The sequence below is a fragment of the Panthera tigris genome, chromosome A2 (assembly GCF_018350195.1).
Source record: "Panthera tigris isolate Pti1 chromosome A2, P.tigris_Pti1_mat1.1, whole genome shotgun sequence".
Lineage (NCBI taxonomy): Eukaryota > Metazoa > Chordata > Mammalia > Carnivora > Felidae > Panthera > Panthera tigris.
The window spans coordinates 138,800,194-138,818,333 of record NC_056661.1 but is presented as its reverse complement, the minus strand read 5'-3'; the positions used below and the strand labels follow the sequence as shown (position 1 = coordinate 138,818,333).

At 39.6% G+C, this 18,140-nt stretch overlaps 3 protein-coding genes across 9 annotated transcripts in view; all 3 read left to right on the top strand.

Moving 5' to 3' along the window:
* The window catches only part of CADPS2 (calcium dependent secretion activator 2), a 539,410-nt gene that overhangs the window by 159,162 nt on the left and 362,108 nt on the right, over positions 1–18,140 (top strand). The window contains exon 1 of one of the 7 annotated variants that reach the window (XM_042970916.1): positions 7,926–8,013. The exons of 4 other annotated variants lie outside the window; for them this stretch is intronic. The gene's annotated coding sequence lies outside the window, so the exon portion shown is untranslated. Of the gene's footprint in view, positions 1–7,925; positions 8,014–12,136; positions 12,236–13,998; positions 14,057–18,140 lie in introns of those variants that run through there. 2 more of the 7 variants (XM_042970911.1, XM_042970930.1) reach the window with 2 other exon arrangements.
* RNF148 (ring finger protein 148) lies at positions 5,497–6,794 on the top strand. Its single transcript, XM_007089183.3, has one exon. The coding sequence runs from the start codon at positions 5,719–5,721 to the stop codon at positions 6,646–6,648; it is 930 nt and encodes a 309-aa protein (XP_007089245.1). The 5' UTR covers positions 5,497–5,718; the 3' UTR covers positions 6,649–6,794.
* Positions 9,534–10,934, top strand: RNF133 (ring finger protein 133). Its single transcript, XM_007089184.3, has one exon. It carries the CDS (start codon positions 9,752–9,754, stop codon positions 10,886–10,888), a length of 1,137 nt encoding a protein of 378 aa, XP_007089246.2. The 5' UTR covers positions 9,534–9,751; the 3' UTR covers positions 10,889–10,934.

Genomic DNA, 18,140 nt, shown 5'->3' with positions numbered 1-18,140 from the left:
GTCAGCTGCTGCATTATAAACCATCCCAAACTCCTGTATATCGGGGCAGTTTCTTCTTTTTATAAACTGTAAAATAAGAGTCAGTATGTGTTACTGCTCAGAAGTCTAGGGTTGACCAGGTGAGTCTTCAGATCTGTGTGGTCACCTCACGATCATGTAGACCTCTCTGCTTATCAAGGCCTTTCACACATGTTGGTCCATCTGTATACTGATGTAGGGTGGGCTCAGCTAGGCTGCCTGGCCTCTCCTCCACTTAGCATCTTGTTAGCCAGGCTAGTTTTCTTTACTTGAGGGTGGTGGGGTTCTGAGAGCTGGGGAACAGGGCAAGACGGTAAGGCTTCCTGAGGCTTAGACTCAGACCTGGCATGTCTGTACTCCTGTTCTAGTCTCTTTACTACTTAAGTTCAAAGGGTGTAGAAATAGATCCACCTCCTGATGGAAGGAACTGCTCTAAGCCACATTGTAAGGGCTGTCATTAGAGGGAGGGAAGTAATTGGTGTCGTTTGCAATCAGTGTACCTACCATAGGAACAAACCCGCTTATTAGAAGGCATAAAGCCTGTGTAAGGTCTTCTATAGTGACTGCCGCAATACGAGTGCAGGAAACTATAAGCTGTTTGAATTGAAGATAAATTTCAGGATTGATAATTGTAGAAAATGAGACCAGATGAAAGCAAAGAGGACCAAGCTGGAGAGGCTTGTATTTCATTCTTGGCCGCTTGGGTGTTATCCTTTGAATAGAGCAAGCCATCTAAAGTTTTAAGCAAAAAAAGGAATGCCATTGGAAACTTCATTACTTTTTGTCTATAGGTTGCTCTGGCAACAGAATAAATCCAAGGTGATGGGAGATTAGATAACGATGCTATTGCAAAGTTCTACACTATGGGAATGCTTTTGAAGGCCAGACTAAAACAGTGGAAAGTATTCATTCAAGTGTGATAAAACCTGACCATGCTAACTACTCATTCACACAAGCTCTTTTGAGCCAGCACTGTTAAGTGAGTAAGGTGAGCATTCCCCATCCTCCATGTCATGGTGGCTTCTTGGAGCTTTGGAGCTCCTACACTAACTAAACTTTCCTCCTGCATCTGTTAGGCATGCCAGTAAATAGAAATAGTAATCCTGGCTTACATTAGTGAAGAAATGGTGGTTGGTCATGTGGTGATTTAAAATGTGTCTGCTTTGGGGGCACCTGTGTGGTACTGTTGGTCTTCAGCTCAGGTCATGATCTCATGGTTTGTGAGTCCGAGCCTCCACATCGAGCTTGCTCCTATGAGCACTGTACCCCTTTCTGTGACCCTCCCCCTGCTTATGCACATGCTCTCTCAGACCTTCCCCCGAAAAAGCCAAAAACTTCACATGTACAGAGAAAAAACAAGTGTCTAATATACTTAATTACCAGAGCCTTTAATGACTTTGAAAGTCATTAAATTGGTTAATATAAGGAATAATGAAGAGCCTGAGTAAATTTTGGGGTTTTCATGTATCTGTACCTGTTCTAGTACATAGTACTTGACTGTCCAGGTAATTCCCAACTTCATGTTATTTAAAAAATTTATTGTCTTTCATTTAAGCATATTCAGAACTCCTGTGTTCAAGAATATTGAGGAGAAAGCATTTGTATATTAAAAAATTTTTTATTGCATATGTCTGAGAATATGTGAGAGTAGTGATTAACTTATGAGAGAAAATGAGAAAATACATTATGAGAACTTAATTTACAATAAAATATATAATTTTAAGTTGATGTAATTCTGCCTTTTAATATTCTGTTCTTGCCAAATCCTATTATGCATTTAGTTACTGGCAGAAAACTTACATAGTTTTCAAACTTTAAGTGAATCCAGTGTGTTTTGTGGATTCTTAGAGATCTCGAATATCATAGCCCTGGATACTGTGACTTGTGAAATCATTTATTAAAGTTTCTTCAGTATTGCCTGTATCTTACAGATACTATGTGGGCAATGCTGAGTGAATGCATTTGGCTATTTCTGTCATCAGGGTGGAGATTTCTGGAAATTTGAGTAATGAAAATTATAACCTTCTTAACATTTTAGGTGGAACCTGAAAGTTAAGATACAGAGATGCCTATTTCTGATTTGTACATAACACTTTTCTACTACCTAGATGATGACCTCCTTAATAAAGGGACCGTGTTGTGTTCCTTGTGATACAGGCTGTAGCCCTTGTCAGTGTATAGTGTGTATTACATGTTTGTTGTGGTTAATGATTATTTAAATATCATTCCTTTGGGTAAAAGGAATTTAGAGCCTGTAGCTGCTGTGTTCACTCATGTGGCAGTTTGTACCTTTTTCCTTTGGTGGGAGAGCACCAGTAAAGGGGATCGTTATTGATATATTGGCAATTATAAAAGCTTAATTTATGATAAGAGCTCAGATATCCCATGGAGAAGTAAGTTTTGTGTTGGTTCCTTCCTCACAAGCCTGTTTTATTAGTTTATTAGCCTCAGCATTGACATTTTGGACCAGATAATTATTTAACCGGGCTATCCATGTGCACTTTGGAATTTTTAAAAGCATCCCTGGCCTCTACCAGTACATGCCAATAGTATTCTGTCATTGTGGCAGTCGAAAATGTCTTCAGAAACAGCCAAATATCCCCTGGAAGGGAAAATTGTCCCCTATTTGGAAACCACTGTGTTGGAGGTAAACAGTTGTTTCTTATAGTTGCATGTATTCTGGGACTCCAGCGAGTTCTATCATTGCCTTAATCCCCTTACCTCGTAGTGAGAAAAATAACAATGAATTGGTAAAATTTTCAAATCATTTTTCAACCACATGACCTTGAGATTTGAGATGTGTTAATGAGTCAGAATATAGTTCCTGTTTAAACTGTTTACCCTTAAGAATTAGCAAACCAAAACAAAGTTAGAATTTTTTAACCAGATTTACTGAGGTATTGACAAATGGACAAAAATTATACGTGTGTAAGGTGTACAATGTGATGCTTTGGTACGTGTACGTTTTGAAATCGATCACAAACTAGTTAACCTATCCATCCCCTCACATAGTTTCCATTTGTGTGTGTGATGAGGACACTTGAGATCTACTTTTTTGGCAAATGTTGAGTATACAGCGTTCTTTACTGTAGTCACCAGGCTGTGCGTTAGGTCTCCACAACTTAGTGATTTTTTTTTTTTAATAGAAAGAAGGAATTTGTGTTTGAAATTCTACTCCAGTTGTGTGTTTTCCAGCTGTAGTTGACACACAGTGTTACATATTTTCAGGTATATGCATAGTGATTGGACAAGTTTATACGTGATGTTCGGCCCACAAGTGTGGTAGCTGCCATCTGTCACCCTACAATGCTGTCACAATACGATTGACTATGTTGCTTACACCGTGCCTTTTAGTCCCATGACTTAGAGAATTACTTCTTAAAATCCAAATGTTAAGTAATCCTACAGCACGTAATGTGATGATGTAAATGGCCTTCCTAGTAAGGCTTCACCTGGTCAATGTTAATGGGCCAGCGCTTGACATGATTTGAAGCTAGGAAGACTCCACGTTCTGTGTGTCTTCACAGTAGTCCAGATGTGAACTGAATGATGAGACAAGTTTCACGGTTTCCAATTTTATTTTTGTAAGTGAATATTAAATATTACAAGGAGTACAACTAAATGCTTTTGTCAAAACGGCAAAATTGTCAACATGCCTCAAATTTTTTTTTTGTCCCTTTCGTATCCCGAGGGCGTTACAGTATGCCTGGGGCATAGGCTACATTCTATATAATGAAAATGATAAATGTTTGAGTGTTGCCTGTTTATTGAATCTTTGAAACAGACTTCAGGTGAGATTTAAAATTAGGGCAAATAAGCATTAAAGGATCTTTAAAGCAGTAAAGATGCCACGGTTTGCAGCAATAAACTAACAGAGTGATTTGTGGCCATTGTGCTCCTCCTTTCCTCCACCTGCTACTACCCTTCCAGTTACCAGATCTGTTAATTCAACCTTTGAAGTGACTGACTTGTCTGTGCCTCTGCATGTTTACTACTATTTCAGGAGTCCAAGCCACCGTCTACCTAAGCTCCCCTCACCACTCTTCTCCTCCAACCCGCTCCCCGCATGAGACAGAGTGTGCTTGATAACGTGTCTACATCTTGAAATGTTTATAAGTCCACCTCCCCACCTTGCAACCCCTTTGGTGTGTTTCTTTTGTCCTTGGGACCTAATTCAAAATCCTGGTGTAACATTTACAACCCTGCACGCTGATTGCTGTTTGCCCTCCTCCCTCGTTACCTTTTGCCCTCCCTTCTCCTGTTTTGCCAAACAGACATTGCTTCAGATCCTTTCATTTGCTGTGTTCTTTCCTGTGTTAGGGTCTTGAAACTGCCATTTCCTCTGCCTGAAATACTATTCTCAGCTTAGGTAATTCTGATTTATCTTTCAAGTCTTAGTGGTAGTACGTACCGCTTCCTTGGGGAGTAATGCCTTGGACCTCTAATCAAATTTGTGTCCTTTTATATTCTTCGGATAGAATGTTTTCCTTTCAGCGACCCTATCAACTTGCAGCTACGTGTTTGTGTGTGTGTTTAAGATGTGTCCTCACTAGGGGTGCCTGAATGGCTCAGTTGGTTAAGCATCCGACTTCGGTTCAGGTCATGATCTCACCATTCATGAGTTCGAGCCCCGCCTCAGGCTCTGTGCATCAGCTCAGCCTAGAGCCTGCTTCAGATTCTGTGTCTCCCTCTCTCTCTGTCCCTTCCCTGCTTGCGCTCGCTCTCTCTCTTCTCAAAAACAAATATATATTTATATATATAATATAGATTTTTTATATTTATATATATATATTTATTTATGTATAAATATAAATATATATATATATATATATATATATATATATATATATACACACACACACACATATATAAATCTGTCTGCGCTAGGTAGTAAGCTCCACACAGTAGGTGCCTGTTTTTGCCTCCAATGTATGATCCATGCTTAGTGTTTGCCTAGCACATAGATTCTTAGTAGCAATTTTAGTGAAAAGTTGAATTTGCCTTGTGAGTTGGCAATGTATCAGGCTTACAACATGTTTATTATCCTCATGTTGAATCTGAGATAAGCATTTAATTTTGAAAGAGAGTAGAAATGATTTGTTCCTGCTGCCCATAGATTAGCATATTGGGTAGCATGAACCATGCATGAGAACTGGTGACTGGCCAGCCACGTGCACGAATACATGAATGATTTCTACTTTGCTTAACAGACAGAAAAACAATGAATATAGAGTGGTATTAGGCAGTTTTCACTCTATCCAGAACTAAGAAAGAAACTCCGGGCTTAAAAACAAAAACTTGCCTGTTTATTGCTTTACAGTTTATCCAAATTGTTAGATACCATGAGTCCTTGCTTGGTGGTTTTTTGGCCAATAGAATTTCAGTATGCAGTGCACTAATATCAACTCCTGGATTGGCTTAACTACCTCTGATGTCACAATATCCCCATGAGGAAGTCATAATTTGCTTGAAATCACATTGTACTAATAACAACTCTTGTTCTGTTTCATTACAAGAAAGATAATCTACCAAAAATAAAAATGCTGGAAGGAGGAACATACCTCTGATCAACACAGACTTTTTTCCATTTATGTGCTTTAATTATCTACTGCCAACAATTGAAGTTAGCTTCTTTGCTATTTTTTTTTTTTACAACTGATGTTTTGTTTTTTGTTTGTCAGTTAAGAGGCAAATGGAGGAATGAGCCTACTTAGAATTACTCCTTCAACTCATAGTTCTGTTTCATCTCAACTATTGCGGCTTAGCATCTTTCTACTACTTAGCCTTTCTGGCTCAAAAGGAAAAGCCATTTGGACAGCCCACCTGAATATAACATTTCAGGTGGGAAATCGGATTATATCTGAATTAGGAGAGAGTGGCGTGTTCGGAAATCATTCTCCTTTGGAAAGGGTGTCTGGTGTGGCGGTACTTCCTGAAGGATGGAATCAGAATGCTTGTAATCCTATGACCAACTTCAGCAGACCTGAACAAGCAGACTCTTGGTTGGCCCTCATTGAACGGGGGGGCTGTACTTTTACACATAAAATCAACGTGGCAGCAGAGAAGGGAGCAAATGGGGTGATCATCTATAACTATCCAGGTACGGGTAACAAAGTATTTCCCATGTCTCACCAGGGAACGGAAAATATAGTTGCAGTAATGATAGGCAACTTGAAAGGCATGGAACTTTTGCATTTGATTCAGAAAGGAGTCTACGTGACGATCATCATTGAGGTGGGAAGAATGCACATGCCATGGCTGAGCCATTATGTCATGTCTCTCTTTACCTTCCTGGCTGCCACAGTTGCCTACCTTTTCTTGTACTGTGCTTGGAGACCTAGGGTGCCCAATTCTTCCACCAGGAGGCGAAGACAGATGAAAGCAGATGTGAAGAAAGCTATCGGTCAGCTTCAACTGCGAGTGCTCAAGGAGGGGGATAAGGAACTAGATCCAAACGAAGACAGTTGTGTTGTTTGCTTTGACATCTACAAACCCCAAGATGTAGTACGTATTTTAACTTGCAAACATTTTTTCCATAAGACGTGCATTGACCCCTGGCTTTTAGCACACAGGACATGCCCCATGTGCAAGTGTGACATTCTGAAAACTTCAACCCAGACAATCTTCTGAAGATATAACTGAGTCTTCCCAAAGGTTAAAATTAAATGAATTTTCACGTAATACTTTATGTAGAGAGAAACTCCATCTCCTCTACCTAAGCACTGAAGAGGATGAAAGTTGCGTTTTTAAAATAAAACTCCATATCATGCCAGCTATTTGAACTTGTTGTTTTTCTATTAAGTTGTTAGACTTTTTTGTCTTTATCCAAATAAGAACATCAGTATATGTTTAAAAGCAAATTAGTTTTATCTTCAAATTAAAATGATTTTGGTGTTGAGGCTATAGAGAATTAGGCATGATATTTTAAAGTTTCTTTTTTAGATTCATTTTATTATTTCTATGGGTTTTTTTAATGATGAAATTAATTGTCAAATTGGTTTCCATACAACACCCAGTGCTCATCCCCAACAGGTGCCCTCCTCAATGCCTGTCACCCACTTTCCCCTCCCTCCCACCCCCCATCAACCCTCAGTTTATTCTCAGTTTTTAAGAGTCTCTTATGGTTTGGCTCTCGCTCTCTCTCTCTCTCTCTCTCTCTTTTTTTTTTTTTTTTCCTTCCCCTATTCCATGGTCTTGGTCTTCTGTTAAATTTCTCAGGATCCACATAAGAGTGAAAACATATGGTATCTGTCTTTCTCTGTATGACTTATTTCACTTAGCATAACACTCTGTTTTTGATACCTAAAATCTCTATTAAATAAATTTCATTATAGGGATGCCTGGATGGCTCAGCCAATAGAGCATGTAACTCTTAATCTCAGAGTTGTGAGTTCAGGCCCCAAGTTGGGCATGGAGCTTACTTAAAAAAATAAAATCATTATATAATTAGACCTTGATTTAATTCTCCACGGTTAATCAATAGGAACTCTGGTTTCCAAAGGCACTGGGTAGATCATGCGTTCTAAGTAATTGCTTGGGATGACAACACCTCTGGTTAGGTAACTAAAATATTTTAAATTATTATAGACCTCATTTAAGGACAGCATCACAAAAAAATATCTCTTTTGTTTGTCAGAGCCTAGTTAGCCTAGCCTAGTGAGTTAGCTCTGGTAGCAGATTTCTCTTCTAGAATTAACCTTAGTAAAGTGCTTTTGTTTTCTTAAAATGGTGGTGAGTGTGTTTCTGCTTGGGCATTTTGACACAGTTCTAGAGTGGAGCTGAAATTTTGTTCAGCTGCCTTTAAAAATTGTGAGTAGATAAACACAAATACTTCTGTGTAACAATGGAGAGGCTGAAAGATTTGGGTTTTGTGTTTGACTAAAATCTCTCTGGATGAAATGCTACACCATTGGTATCAACTTAGGTGGCACTTTAAGGATATAGACACTGTGTACTACACATTTTGAAGAGCGGGTTGGATGGAAATACGATCAGGTCAGTGGCCTTTGGAAAAGAAAATTCACTCTTGGGAGCTGAAGTTTACTCAGTAGTATTTGTTCTTATGCCGCTTGGGTTGGGCCTGTAGGACCCTGTTCTTCTTCCCTGCCTCAAGTTTTGTTGACTCACGTTTCATAAGAACAACTAGCTCCCTTAGCCCTGGTGAGACCCAGCCAAAACTGTCTCTCAGCATCCTGTGTTGTAAGGACAGACATTTGTATTCAAGGTAAAAATTCTTGCTTTCCTAGCCAGTGGATAAGAACCACTGAGAGATACCCTCATGGAAGTGTATGCCCCTACACCAGGGGCTGTCCATGTTTGTTAGTCCACGAGTCACTTTGGTATGAAGTCCTTTTGTGCCAGTGATAGAAGTGGAGCAAAAATATAGGCAGAACTGATAGTGTATGTGGGGATGGGGAAGGACAGTTTCTATCAGGAATGTTTGATTTTAGCAAATGTTTTGTTCAAAGCATCTGTGACCTTTAACACTGCTGTTGGTGTTAATCTAAATGAGGGACCTTGGAGCGCCTGGGTGGCTCGGTCAGTGAAGCGTCCGACTTCGGCTCAGGTCATGATCTCATGGTCCGTGGGTTCGAGCCCCGCGTTGGGCTCTGTGCTGACAGCTCAGAGCCTGGAGCCTGTTTCGGATTCTGTGTCTCCCTCTCTCTCTGACCCTCCCCCGTTCATGCTCTGTCTCTGTCTCAAAAATAAATAAACATTAAAAAAAAATTTAAAATAAATATAATTAAAATAAATGAGGGACCTTGATGTTTTATTAAAATCAATAGTTGCTTTTTTGTTAAAGATGAACGATGGGAAGACTGCTAAACAGAATTGTTTCCCCTTATACTCTTCCTCTCTTCCCTCAAAATATTGTTAGATCAGTAACAGATGTCAGTGTCTGCAGAGAAAAGAGATTAAAGTTCTTTACTGCTGTCATCCCTATGGATAGGCAACGTAAGAGTGAGACAAGCGACGAGGCTAAAGTAATCTAACAGGATACCCTCCTTTTAAAAATCAAAACCAAATCAAACCAATGAACCTGAGCAAGCAGTTGTTAAATAAACTTAGTACAGTGCTTTATTTGATAAATAAATCTATTGTGATCACGTGAGTGAAAAATGGTAGTAACGCTCATTGCTTTTACCACATAATTGTTCTTCATGCTAATTCCTAATTATTTTAAACTTGCCATTTTGTTGCATGTTTCCTCGATTTGTGAAGAAGAGTGATAATGCTGTGGCTTTCTTGCATATGCTTTCAGGTGTGTGTGTGTGTGGTATGAATTTTATATTTCTGATTTAATGTGATACCTGTTAATATGTTGCTCAGGGATTGACTTGATCTTACAACCTAGGTATCTCCCATAACAGTATTTGAAACTCTCAAGTCAGTAAGTTGACAGCAGATTCAAAGCTCTTATCTAATTGGCTGTGTTATCTTTTATGTCATAATCACATCACCCAATTGTAAACAGTATCTGGAGTTACATTAGTGGGACTGGGATTTTTTTTTTTTTTTCAATCTAAAGGGTTTCTCTTCCTCTCTCTAATAAAACATCTGAACCTCCTAAGACCTCTTTAAGAATTTCTTACAAAAACAGGCCGGAAGACCGTGGAACTTGTTTTCACCCTGAAGATTTTTCTCATTTTATTATTTTCAACTGATTGCCCATAGATGTGGAAGCCACATCTTTTTGTTGGGTTGGTTCTTCAGTCGCTAGGTGGGGAGAGAGATGAATCCACTCAAGATTAGCACTTACAGAAACAAAACTGCTTCTTCCTGGCTTATGAAATTCAGTTTTCTTTGGCTTCTTAGTCACAATTGTTGCAGAGCCAGTGCTGTCTGGACTGCTTACATGAACATCTCGTTTCATGTTGGGAATCGGATGTTGTCAGAGTTGGGGGAAACGGGAGTGTTTGGAAGAAGCTCCACTTTGAAGAGAGTGGCAGGAGTTATCGTGCCACCTGATGGAAAAACTCAAAATGCATGTAATCCCAGTACCAGTTTCAGCAGATTGAAGAACTCAGAGACCTGGCTTGCACTTGTTGAACGAGGTGGTTGTACCTTCACGCAGAAAATTAAGGTGGCCATTGAGAAGGGAGCCGGCGGAGTGATCATCTACAACTTTCCAGGAACTGGCAATCAGGTTTTTCCCATGTCTCATCAGGCATTTGAAGACATCGTTGTGGTGATGATTGGTAACCTCAAGGGCGTGGAGATTTTGCATTTAATTCAGAAGGGAGTTCACGTTACAGTCATAGTTGAGGTGGGGAGGAAACACATCATCTGGATGAATCACTATTTTGTCTCTTTTGTGATTGTCACAACTGCTACTTTAGCATATTTCATCTTTTATCATATTCGGAGACTTTGGATAGCAAGGATTCAGAACCGGAGATGGCAGCGGTTAACAACTGATCTCAAGAAAGCCTTTGGCCAGCTGCAGCTTCGGGTTCTGAAAGAGGGGGATGAGGAAATCAGTGCAAATGGAGATAGCTGCGTAGTTTGCTTTGAACTCTATAAGCCTAACGATACAGTTCGTATTCTCACTTGTAAACACTTTTTCCACAAGAGTTGCATTGACCCCTGGATTCTGGCCCATGGGACGTGCCCCATGTGCAAACGTGACATTCTTAAAGCTTTGGGTATTCAGGTGGATGTTGAAGATGGAACAGAATCTTTGCAAGTTCTCATGTCAAATGAATTGTCCGATGCCCTGTCCCCTGATGAAGAAGAGACAGACAGTGAACTTCCTCCTGTGAGAGGATCTGACAAAGTGGCCCCTTTGGAAGCAGGGGAAGTGCCACTGCCCCCTCAGAATGACAGCCAGCTTACTTCAGTAGTGGAAGATGTTCATCCTTTACCTTGACAGCATGACCTTTGAGCAAGTGGATTAAACCTGTTTGTCAACTCAAGTCCTAATACTGACAAGCAGTTTGTTTGAAGTGTGGTTTTTGTGTCCTCTTGTTACTTTGGTAACTTTCTGCATTGTTTGTCAAGCAGAAAAAGGGCCTAGCAGGATTTTTTTGTTTACCTTTTTGCCTTTGCTAAATGTAACTTTTTGTCCATGTCTATTGAGTATATATGTCTATTTCTTTGTACACATGCATGTTAAAATCAAGAATGAACTTTCCCCCCCTAAATGTTTGTACATATTCTGGGCTCCATCTTGATAAGAAAATTGTTCACATATTCGCATGTTCCTTATACAGAAGCCATCAATTAAGTTTGGGAACCATAAATTATCTTATGTGCTAGAAAGAGTAATATTTTTGATGTTATATTTATAGTACAATATACTACTTTTGAAGTCAATGTGTGCTGTGGTTTTTCATTCTTAGCATGAAAATTTTGCTGTACAGAATTTTATTACTCTCACCCTTGACAAGAAGTTGTTTTCAAGCTGTTAGTACATTTTGATGGGCTCTGCATATGCATGGTGATAGTAATTTTAAAAGTAAAACACTAGCACTTTTCAGTGAACAGCAAATAATTCAGTGCCCAATATTGCTGAAAAGTATTACATGTTCATGATTTGTGGAAAGATTTAAATGGTCAAGAATTCCTATGGTGTTTATTAGGGTGTATTCATTTCCTATGTATTTCAGCTTACTAAGTATGTTTTGTCATTAAAGATTTAAAATGTGCTAGATTATTTTCAGGTAAGTATCACAATGTAGATGTTCTTACGACAGCGTTTGTGTTTATTTTGTTCACTGTATTTTCAGGATCTAGCAGAATGCTGGACACTCATAGTTTTGAGTGGAAGGATGAGTAACAAGTATTTTTTTTCTGTAACATAAATATATATTAATATGAAAACCTGGGTAGTTTATCCCAATCATACAAAATAAGGGGAACTTAGTCCTGACAATTTTCATCCTAAATCACCTTGACAAAATAGAAAACTGATTCTCAGCTCAGAATCCATTATTTCAACTTAACATATATAGTTCTAACAAGGAGCTTTGAACTCTTCCCGGCTTGACAGTTGGTTTTTAGTTCTTGTGCAACACTAAGAGAGTGGGGTTTTTTTGTTCTTGGCAACACTGGAGAGAGATCTGTTAGGAATTTTCTTGAGTTCATTGCTGACAACCCTGGAATTCAGAAGCCGGTGGAAGGGCAACAGTTGATTCTAACTATTTAAAGGAGGGAGAAACAATCATTGAAGGCCAGGGAGAATCGGAACACAGCAAAATGTGTCCAAGATGACCAGGTAGAGGGGTGAAACTTGACTTGGTACACACATGCTTCTTTTTATTTTTGAATGTGAGTGTGCTACCGGGGGAGGGGTGGAGGGGGAGGGAGAATCTTAAGCAGGCTCCATTCCGGGCATGGAGCCAGATGAAGGACTTGATCTCAGGAGTCTGAGATCATGATCTGAGCTGAAATCAAGAGCTGGATGCTTAACCGACTGAGTCACCCAGGCACCTTTACACAGGCTCTTATACCTAACCGGGGAGAGGTTTGATTCAGTTAATCAAAGGAACTGGTCTTTGAAAGAACTGCAGAGCACCGATACTGTGGAGGATTTCACAGAAACACTGTTGGGCAGATCTTTTTGCTTTTACCTGGGAGAGTAAATTTGTTTGAGGTACCAAGGATCACTTTAAAGAGACAGGAGACTGAAGATCATTTAAAAGCCACTCCTACTAGAATCTGTTGCTAAATCCAGGATAAGTTGTCTTTCTCAGACTGTCCACTGTTGGCATCTCAGTCTCTAGGGCTGGCAGCTCATGGAGTGTCAAGGGTGACTTCCACTGGTTGCCCAAGAGAATCATTGGAACTATGGAAGTGAATGCATCTTGGCAGCCCCCGATCCTAGGTTCTAGAATCATTACAGCTGTGTGTCCTCCTGGCAAATTAAATATGGGTTACATGTTCCACGATAGACCTAGCATTTAAATTTGCTTTTCACACTGCCATCGTGTTCTCTTTCAGTCCTTCCTGTGCCTCCTTGGTTTTTCCTTTTGGTTCGTCATTGTCAACCATAAACATGACTTGTCATGTGTACAAAATTAACATATATTAACTTTCATAATTCAGTGTCTCATTAATGATAGACATTTAACACACTGTGGGCTTATTGTCTTGATCTGAGAATTTTCAGTGGATACCCTTTAAAAGGTGTTAGAACCTGTATTTGTGGGGGGGAAGGAAAGGTCAGTGAGCTCGGGAGCTGTCATTGCTGAGTTGTCTACCATGCAGTAGGCAGAGGACTTAGTGCTTTCTCTTGCTTTTTCTTATGTCCGAACAAAACAGTTTTAATTTTTGTCTTTAGAATGTTGCAAACAGATCAGTTAAACCACTTTTGCTGAGTTTAATAACTAGAACCTGGAAATAAGGCTGCCGTGTCAAATTTAAGGTATTATTCGTTGTAGTAAATTTTTACCTATTTTGTGGGCTACCTCATTTTCTCTTAGCGAGGTAAACGTATTTTGTCATAATGGCACGGGACCATGATAGGAACTGTCTTGCTCCTAATACCAGCGTCATGATACATTTCCCTTGTGTTTCTTCGTACATACTTTTGCATTCCCTGGTAGTTGATTCCCCACACCCACCTCTAATAGGGGGGTTTGATGTTCCTTATAAAAATGTAATTTCTTTGCTTCATTACTGGGATATATTAGGTTTAATTATTTACTAAACCGAAAGTGGCCTTAACCACTTGGTTGAACTTGACCGCTGATTGGGTGATGCAATAGGTGATTTTATCTATACATTTCCTTGTATGACAAGACACACTAAACTATATCCCTGTCTCGTGCTATAGAAATACTGTAATGTAGTTGTGCTGTAGAGAAATGTTGGCCAACCATACTATTTACAATAGTATGTGTACTTTAAAAGGCTTAGCTTGAGAGCTGGTGTTTCTGATGGTATTTAAGTTTTGTGTACAGTTAATGTTTTCTCCTACAGACTTTCAGGTTTTTGAAGTAGCACACAGGAATCAAGGAAAGGATCAGAATTTGGAGAAGCACTGATGTAAAAAAACAAAAGAAAAAAACATTCACTCCTGGCTACTGTGTGAAGGGTAATGGCGACTCCATGTTCTTACTCCATCATTTACTATGGGCACCAGTTTCCGTCTTTTAGAATTTATTTGGCTTTGTGTTTGGTGCATTTTTAAGTGTTTAGTGCTTACTGATGAAGAATACGGATTATGAGTTACTGCAGTTACCAAAAGAAATATCTTAAAAATACCTGTTTTTATAAACTGCAAGTACTTTTTTTTTAGAAAAGGAGGGAATAATGCACTTGAGATTAGCTGCTCCCTGTGCACAGGTGTTAAAGCTCCTCATCACAGTCCCTCCACAGAAACCTGCCTTATTTGTAGATATTCTACCTATAAGTCTTCACAGTTGTGCTGTCATCTTAGACCTCCGAGATAGAGTTCCTTGAGGACTTCAGCTGCTGACATGAACTTTCCTCATTGTTGACGACCAGCGTAATCCTGATTTCAAAACTTCTCTACACCTGTAGTGTTCATCTCCCAATTCTACAACACACCATTGTTGCTGCCATCAGCTTCTGTCATTTTTGAAAATGACTCAACTAAGAGCATCTTTTTCAGAATTGCCTCTTTGAATTCACTTGACTTTTCCTTTCCATCCCTTGCTTGCTTTGTTCTCATTCTATGGTTTCCTGTACCCATTCTTTTCCAGCCCATCTCTTTTCCAGCTGCAGCCTAGAACCAACTATCAGCCATTTGTTTTGTTCTACCACATGCCACTGAATTCCTTGCCTTCTAAACTTTTTTCCAGGACGATTGGTTGTCTGAGTCATCTCTACTGATTTTTACCAGATACTTAGTTCTGTTTAAAAATTCTTTATTCTCAGGGCGCCTGGGTGGCTCATTCGGTTGAGCGTCCGACTTCAACTTAGGCCATGATCTCACAGTTTGTGGGTTTGAGCCCTGCATCAGGCTCTGTGCTGACAGCTCAGAGCCTGGAGCCTGTTTCAGATTCTGTGTCTCCCTCTCTCTCTGCCCCTCCCCACTCACGCGCTGCCTCCCTCTGTCTCAAAAATAAACAGTAGAAAAAATTTAAAAATTCTTTATTCTCAGGGTGCTTAGGTGGCTCAGTTGGTTAAGCATCCTACTTCGGCTCACATCATGATCTGAGTTTGTGAGTTCGAACCCTGCATCGGACTCTGTGCTGACCACTCAGAGCCTGGGCCCTGCTTCAGATTCTGTGTCTCCCTCCCCTGTTGGCTCTTACATGTGCACACTCGCTCACTCTGTCTTAAAAATAAATATAAAAAAATTTTAAAATTCTTTATTCTCTTAAGTCCCTCTTTCGTTTCTCATGGAGCAGTGCTTCTTGACCTTGGCTACACATCAGAATCCTGCTGAAGGCTCTTAAAATTCTCCATGTCCAGACTGCACCCAGCATCTGTGCTTTGGACTCTGGCTTCAGAATTTTTTTTAGTTACCCAGTTGATTGCAATAAACAGACAAGATCGAGAACCACTACCATAGGGCTTTTTCAGAGAACCTTTATGTTAATCAAGTTCCTTGTTTCACCTTCTGCTTACTTCTTATTGACTTGTTTTCACTTTACTCAAAATATTGAGGTGGAAATCTAGCAAGTCATGAAGGGTGATATTTCATGAAGAGCAATTGATAAAGGCTTCTGGGAATATGAAGGAATGGATTTCAGCTAGAAAAGCAAGAACACTTAGCTCCATTTCAAATGTTATTTCCTTCTCTATCATTTGGGAAGAAGCACATTTTAATGGAGGGAAGGATGTGAGCAGCAGTGTGGTTCCCCCCACCAAAGAAATATATTGTTGGTAATTCAGGCAGTAAAATAATCATGTAAGAATTTAAGAATGCTGATAGATCATGGGTTATTATTATTTTTTAAGAGAGTTGAGTGCACAAGAGGGGTAGAGAGAATCCCAAGCAGGCTCTGCAGTCAGCCATGAGCCCTACTCAGGGCTCCATCCCACAACCCCGTGATCATGACCTGAGCTGAAATCAAGAGTCAGACGCTTAACCATCTGGGCCACCTAGGCTCCTCAGATCATGGATTGTTAATCTGTTTTTTTCTTTTTCAAGTATTTAAATTCCAGCTAACATGGTATAATATTTCAGGTGTAAAATTTAGTGATTTATCACTTAAAATACCCAGTACTCATCACAAGTACCTTCGTTAATCCCCATCATCCATTTAACCCATCCCATACTCCAAACCTCTAGCAACCCTCAGTTCTCTATAGTTAAGAGTCTGTTTTAACAACAGTGTTTTCTAAAGAAGTTAGTATCATGTAGAATTTTGATTAAGGAACTTGAAGACCAGGAATTCTGGAGGCTGTTGTAAGAATCCAGGAGTGATAAAAAGAAAGTGTAAACAAAAGCAATAATAGGTGAAATTGAGTAAGAGAATTCACCTTCAAGATAACATGTGCTTTGATTTCATTTGCTGATTTGTATTTTTGATCTGATTTTTTAATGACCAAGTTGGTACTGATTTCAGAACTGGCTTTATACCCATAACTTTCATCTTCAGTTTAGCAACACCGTGAATAAAGAATAGAAGGGTTAGGGTCAGCAGGAGCAGAGGAAGGGTCAAGGATGACTCCTAGATTTCCGTCTGGGGCACTAGGTGATAATGGTGCTATTCATTGGAGTAGAAAATAGGTGAATCAGGCTTTTGGGGTAGAAGAAGAGTTCACATTTTGAATGTGCTGGATTTGAGGAGCCCACATAACTTACAATAATGTTCACTACACAGCTGAAAATAATAGGTCTGTAGGAATTAAATGAGAACATAGCAAAAGAAAGGATCTGTGCAAAGGAGTCAATTGTGGTGATTTACTAACAAAACGACCCACCATTGACTTGTATATTAGTGGTAATTTACTAATGTAAAATTTAATACTGCTGTTTTGGATTCCTTGATTTTATGGTATTCCCATGGAAGTGCCATATGGCTTTTTCTCTCAAAAAGTGGTGGTTAAGATGGTAGTGTGGTGATAATAACCGTTTCGGTATGAAAGGATGCTGTTCCATGCGTTTATCAGGCAGACACTCATTTAACCCTAACAATAACTCTGAGGTATGCTCATTCTTTAGATGATAAAACTTAGACCCACAGAGGCTAAGCAGTTTGCCTAAAGTTAAACAGCTGTTAGGTGGCAGCATCTGTGTTGGACTTTGGTCTGGTTCCACAGCTCTTGGCCTTTACCACAGCACTACAATTAGCTTGAAAAGCCAGTTTTTAAGAGGAGTCTTGTTTTGAGGACTTCAAGAATTGGGCCTTAGAAGAAAATTCCCAGCTAAAAGATACTGGGAGTGCTGGTGAGAGGGTGGTGCCAAGTGATAACTGGAGAAATCTCCGGACGATTTAGGGATACAGGAGCATGGGTGGCTGAGGGTTGTGGGCAAAATGTATCTAATTGAGAAGGGAAAGTTGAGCTCAAGGGGAAAGTCTGCTTACATTTAGAAAGTATGGATTCTGGGGTTGATCTCATACAAAAAATCAATTAGTTGGGGGGGTTTTATGTAGTCCTTTATTCCTTTGAAGTTGGAAAGGGTTAAAAATAATTTTTACAATTGCCCTAATAATTGATAACACTCCATTTTGCATGTTTAGGGATAAGCACAGTTGCCTATTGAAAAGAATACCATGCTTTTTTATACATCAGGTGACCTGTATTCATATCCTTTCCCCCAAGGCAGAGCATCTCAGAACAGTAGTCCTCAGGCCAGTACTGTTAGCATCACTTGAGCCTGTTGGAAGTGCAGGTTCTCAGCCCCCAGACCTTTATGGAGCCAGAAAAGTTGGGGAGGAGGGGAGGGGGACCAATACCTGTTTCAACGAGTCTTCCAGCTGATTATGATGGACATTCAAGTTTAGGGATCTCTACTGTCTCAGGAAGTTTATTTTCAGAAGAGGATGCATCACATAGTTGTCATCAGATAGAAATAGTATACATGAAAATAATGGTGAATCTTAAAGCAGTACACAAATCATAGTTGCTGTTGTTGTATTAAGAGACCTAGTAGGCATTTTTCACAGGTCCAGCTTATCAGATTTATGTAGGACTTGTGCATATAAATGCTTACTCCTTTCCTCTCCTAGTTCTCGTTTCTCTACCACCACTATCACACT

Bases quoted from the DNA above. Each gene is read 5' to 3' on its own strand.
- RNF133 (XM_007089184.3), top strand. From the start codon at position 9,752: ATGAATCCACTCAAGATTAGCACTTACAGAAACAAAACTGCTTCTTCC.
- RNF148 (XM_007089183.3), top strand. From the start codon at position 5,719: ATGAGCCTACTTAGAATTACTCCTTCAACTCATAGTTCTGTTTCATCT.